This window comes from Hordeum vulgare, chromosome 7H (genome assembly GCF_904849725.1).
Source record: "Hordeum vulgare subsp. vulgare chromosome 7H, MorexV3_pseudomolecules_assembly, whole genome shotgun sequence".
NCBI classification, from domain to species: domain Eukaryota; kingdom Viridiplantae; phylum Streptophyta; class Magnoliopsida; order Poales; family Poaceae; genus Hordeum; species Hordeum vulgare.
The window spans coordinates 505,743,929-505,749,569 of NC_058524.1; the positions used below are offsets into that span (position 1 = coordinate 505,743,929).

General features: G+C 45.8%; 1 protein-coding gene across 1 annotated transcript; it reads left to right on the forward strand.

Moving 5' to 3' along the window:
• Positions 1-501: 501 nt before the first annotated feature.
• LOC123413466 (transmembrane 9 superfamily member 7-like) lies at positions 502-5,186 on the forward strand. Its single transcript, XM_045106404.1, has 7 exons — positions 502-794; positions 2,294-2,458; positions 2,593-2,702; positions 2,896-2,989; positions 3,077-3,189; positions 3,465-3,612; positions 3,695-5,186. Exons 1-7 carry the CDS (start codon positions 669-671, stop codon positions 4,850-4,852), a joined length of 1,914 nt encoding a protein of 637 aa, XP_044962339.1. The 5' UTR covers positions 502-668; the 3' UTR covers positions 4,853-5,186.
• Positions 5,187-5,641: the final 455 nt, after the last annotated feature.

The following is a 5,641-nucleotide window of genomic DNA, read 5'->3' on the forward strand; positions in this document are numbered from 1 at the left end:
ACGCAAGCATTTTCGGGCATAAGTTGCCACATCACCAATCCCTGTTTGACAGTGCACTCCAAGGTTCGATTTAGACCGAGATTTGGAAGTTTAGGGTGCAATCGACAAGGATTTAGACATCAGGGTCCATTTCGCCGGAGCGCTACCAGTTCAGGATTTAAAATAGACTTTTTTCTAGTTCCTTTGTACGAGTACATCTCATACTGTAACGGTTCAATCAAGAAGGGAAAGTGCCACCTAATAGAAAAAAATGAGAGTCTTTGACGAGTTTATAAGCTCGAAGAAAGTGAAGCGTCGTCCAACAAATGCACCTAAAACTTTCTTCCTGCCTTTCTGGTGACTCCAAAATGATGAAAGTGATTTGAGCCCGGTCCAGCGTAGCAGATCTGAACAAGACGGCTCCTCTGTCGGTCGGTGGGGTTTCCTTTCCATTTTGAAATTTTGCTACACACGACACACGCACACGTAATCCTCCTCCCCATCTCATCGCGTCGACGAATCACGGCCGTTCGCTGGCCTGTTGCACTTGCACCCTCCCTCCCCGCAGGCCGCCGTAGCTCGGGCCTCCCCACCACCAGCACCAAGGCAGGCACCACCTCCGTATTTCTTTCTCTTCTCGGCACGCGCACACTACTCCCCCACTTCTCCCCCGCCTCGCCTCCCCCGACATGGCGATCACCGGCGGCCCGCGCGGCCGCCTCCTCCTCCCCCTCTTCCTCGCCGCCGCCTGCCTCGTCTGCACCCCCGCCCGCGCCTTCTACCTCCCCGGCGTCGCCCCACGCGACTTCCAGAAGGTGAGCAATCCACACCCCACTCGCCATCTCCTCGTCGGATCTAAGCTCTAGGTGGCCTCCCGGCCGTCCGCGCCGGTGGATCTAGCCGTGCCGGGACGCGCGGCCTCAGATCTGGCTCGCCAGGCCTCGTTTCCCTGTGTTCGGAACGGAAGGTCTCCGCGCATTTGGAAGATTGTTAGTAGTAGGGGCGCGTCTGTGGTTCAGGGTTTAGTGACCTGAGCAATGGAGGTGGAGAGCGGAATGTCGGTCTGGATTTTATGCTGGCTTGCGTGTGCGTTTTCGGCGTACCTGCGGATAGGGTGAAAGCTGTACGTGGCAGCGCCCGCTTGTCCTTGATTGCGTGTGATTAATTTTGTCGACCATGGTGCATTGGGGTCAGGCTCCTCGTTCCATTGGCCGACTCCTGATGTTGTTTTTAGCTGTCGTTAGCATGAATCGCCATGGTATTGGCCGACTCCAGTATAGGTATTAGTTTGTAATGGGTGGGGGTCACTCATTAGAAAGTGTTGATAAGCAGCGGATTTTGGTTTCTGCTTGTTTGAGCCCATCTAGAGGTGTAGAGTGTAGACACATCATCACTTCCTCTCTTGTTTTGGTTGCTGTTTAATTTACTCTCCTTTGTACTGTTGGAGAACATGTACTTACTGGGTGGTAAACTATTTGCGTGTTTTGGGTAGAAAATTCAGTTAGGTACCTATTCTTGTGTATGTTGGCGGGTTTCATGGAGATTGCAACACTGCAATCAAAAACCTTGTGGAAGTGGCATGAACGGAAGTGTTGTCTTCGTCTAACTTGCTAGGGCCTAATGTCTTCATATGATGGCTGCAAACCACAACAAACTGACCATTCTTCAATTAAAATGTTCGAAACGTCAACATACCTTTTATGTGGTATGCTTGTAGTTGTAGATAAAAAACACCATGCATATCCAGAGGTTCCTTTCCGTTAGACCATCATAAAATAGTTTGATATAGACAAATAGTCTCTTTACCTTGGTTGAATGGTATCCTGGTAAGAATCAAACGTGTAGAAGTATATTCTGCAACAGTAACGTTTATGCCGAAGCCTACATGTGTTGCCTATGTGTTTGGCGGTCTACTTGAAGAGGCCCCACCTTTAGTCAAGTGCATGGTTGTTGTTTCTTGTTGCCTCCTAACACAATTGCAATTTCAGGAGAACAGGATACATTCTGTATAACTTAATTAACACCTGTTAGCACTTGCATGTTGTTCTCCAATGCCATTAAATTGATGTGTTATTGATTTCATCATTTACAAGTTGTTGCTCTTGTTTATGGAGCTCCAGTTGTTGTGTTGCATTGGTGACTATCATTTATTCGGAGAATCAGTTACCAACTTACCATACAATTATTAAGGCAGTTACAGTTGAATAACCAAACTTCTAACATTAATTGTTTGGAAGTTTCATCCATTGATTCCTGTCTATATTCTTTGTTTGCTCATTGGTTTTCAAAGGTTGACTAACCGCTCATATTGCAGGATGATGATCTCCAGGTGAAGGTCAACAAGCTGTCATCTATAAAGACACAACTTCCATATGACTATTATTTCCTGGACTACTGCAAACCTGAGGCGATTAAGAACAGTGCTGAGAACTTAGGGGAAGTCCTTCGTGGGGACCGCATTGAAAATTCTGTCTATAATGTAAGTATACTGCCCATGTATTTTAATACTGTACAAATGATTTTGCCTTTTTTTCAAGGGTGCAGAGAGCACGACAACATAATATGATAAATTGTGCACTCTCTAACTTAAGTTTACTTCTCCAACTCTTACAGTTCAAGATGAGGAGGGACGAGAGCTGCAAAGTTGTTTGTCGAACAAAACTTTCTGCAGAAGCTGCAAAGAATTTCAGAGAGAAGATCGATGATGAATATCGAGTCAACATGTATGTTATGATTTTGAAGTTCTTGTTGTGTTGCCAGTTGATTAACATGACCGTTCCCAGCAAAAAAAAAGAGCTTAACATGACTGTCTGGCTATCTTACATATGATACTGGTCCAAGTTGTAGACTTGTGGTGTATGTTCAGCATATCCTATATATAATACGGTGCCTGACAATTTACATTTTTTCGATCAGGATTTTGGATAATCTCCCAGTTGTGGTCCCTAGACAGGCACGGGAAGGAAGCCCAACACCGAACTTTGACCATGGTTACCGCGTTGGCTATAAGGTGAGTATCTCACCAAGTCGATTGCTACTCATTCAAACATGAAACATTTATCAAGGAGCTTGTTTAATTTAAGCACAATTCTGGCAGCTCAAGGATGACAAGTACTATATTAATAATCACTTGAGCTTTAAAGTCTTGTACCATGAAGACCTGAACTCCCCAGAGGCTCGTATTGTTGGCTTCCATGTGATTCCTAGCAGGTATGTGTACTTAGTCATGTCTAACTTAGCATGCCTCATGGTTGAACTGATCTTGTTTTGTTATGGGTGTGCATAGCTGACTAGTCTGAAACCAATTGCAATTCATGCTCATCAAATGTTTTTATCATTTTATAAATAGTTTAATCTCCGTAGTAAGTGTTCAATGTAGCCAATATTTAGTAGAAATTATTGATTGGCTTTTTATAAATTTATATCTTATGTGAAGGTATATGTGCCTATCATAACTTGCCTATTCACTGTCTACCTGTATACAGCATTAAGCATGAATATGGTGCCTGGGATGACAAGAATCCTACAGTACAAACTTGCAATGCTAACACTAAGATAACTCCTGGTAGTCACACACCTCAAGAGGTGGCCCCTGATGCCTATGTTGTATTCTCTTACGACGTTACCTTTGAGGTATATTTCCTTTTTCAGTATCCTCTGTTGCTGGTATTCATGTTCCTGCCTTGCCGATTAATTTACAATTGATCTACCGCAGGCTAGTGAGATCATATGGGCATCTCGCTGGGACGTCTACCTTCTCTCTAGCGACAGCCAAATCCACTGGTTTTCTATCATTAACTCCTTGATGATTGTCCTTTTCCTTTCTGGCATGATAGCCATGATTATGATGAGGACCCTTTACAAGGACATAGCAAACTATAATCAGCTTGACAATCAGGAGGAAGCCCAAGAAGAAACTGGATGGAAGTTAGTGCATGGTGATGCCTTCAGGCCTCCTGTTCATTCAGGCCTTCTTTGCGTTTATGTTGGAACTGGTGTGCAGTTCTTTGGCATGACAGTGGTAACCATGATGTTTGCGCTACTTGGATTCTTATCCCCCGCGAACCGTGGAGGACTCATGACGGCTATGGTCCTTCTGTGGGTTTTCATGGGTGTATTGGCGGGTTACACGTCGTCTCGCCTCTACAAGATGTTCAAGGGCACTGAATGGAAGAAGATTACCCTCAAAACTGCCTTCATGTTTCCTGGTATAATCTTTGGGGTCTTTTTCGTCCTGAATGCCCTTATCTGGGGTGAGAAATCATCTGGTGCAGTTCCTTTTGGGACAATGTTTGCTCTGGTCCTTCTCTGGTTTGGCATCTCCGTGCCACTGGTCTTTGTTGGAAGTTTCTTGGGATTCAAGCAGCCAGCCATTGAGGACCCAGTCAAGACAAACAAGATTCCCAGGCAAATTCCCGAGCAAGCATGGTACCTGCAGCCAGCTTTCTCGATACTTGCGGGTGGCATATTGCCATTTGGTGCTGTCTTTATTGAGCTCTTCTTCATCCTCACATCTATCTGGCTGAACCAGTTCTACTACATCTTCGGGTTCCTCTTCATAGTCTTCGTCATTCTGCTGGTAACCTGTGCTGAGATCACAATTGTGCTCTGCTACTTCCAGCTGTGCAGTGAGGACTACCACTGGTGGTGGAGGGCATACCTGACCGCAGGCTCCTCAGCTCTATATCTATTCGCTTATGCTATCTTCTACTTCTTCAACAAGCTGGAGATCACAAAGCTTGTTTCAGGCATTCTCTACTTTGGTTACATGCTGATCATTTCTTATGCCTTCTTCGTCCTGACTGGCACCATTGGCTTCTATGCTTGCTTCTGGTTTGTGAGGAAGATCTATGCTTCTGTGAAGATCGACTGATATAGCAACTTTCAAGATAAGTTTCCCGTCTGCTTCTAGAGCATATCCCGTACAAGGTTTTCTTGCGATATCATACATGGTGCTGAGAACTGGGATTTGAGATGGGATTCCATGGTTTTGGTAGAATATGTGTAGCCTGGTAGGAGTAAGAATCACCGGATGTTCACGGATGTTGAAGAGAGAATTTGATACTCGTCGCAGATTAGCATGTCTTGTGTAATTCTAAAAGTATCGAGTGCTCCTGTACTGTTTGGGATCTTGATTGACCATGTCTGTTCCATTTGTTTTATGTCTTACACGCAATACGCTGGACATGGCACTGTTTCTTGCTGCATAACTTTCTCGTTGTTGGAATTAGTTCATGCGATAGTACCTTGATGCTGAACTAAAAGGCTTACTGTCTGTTACTCCGTGAGTGGGTTTTTTAAAACTTAGGCCAACTCCACCGCGCGATCCCATCCTGTCCGTGCGTGTCCGTTTGGGGCAAAATAGACGTTTGGGGCAAAATAGACGAAACAGACAGCCCAACGCGCGGGACGAAACAGATGGCCTAGCGCGCGGGAGCAAATAGACATTTGCCCGTTTTGAGTCTGCTTTCGACCCATCCCGGGCCCAACTTTGCATCGATTTTGGGGTGAAACGGACAGTGTGTAGACGGGCGGGGCGCGCGCTCATCCGCCCCTGGCCTGCCTGTCGGTGGCACAAAGCAAAACACACACCCGCCCCTTTTGGCGCCATTTCCCCCCAAACCCTCCCACTTCCCGCCGTCTCCCTCTCTCTCCCCCGTCC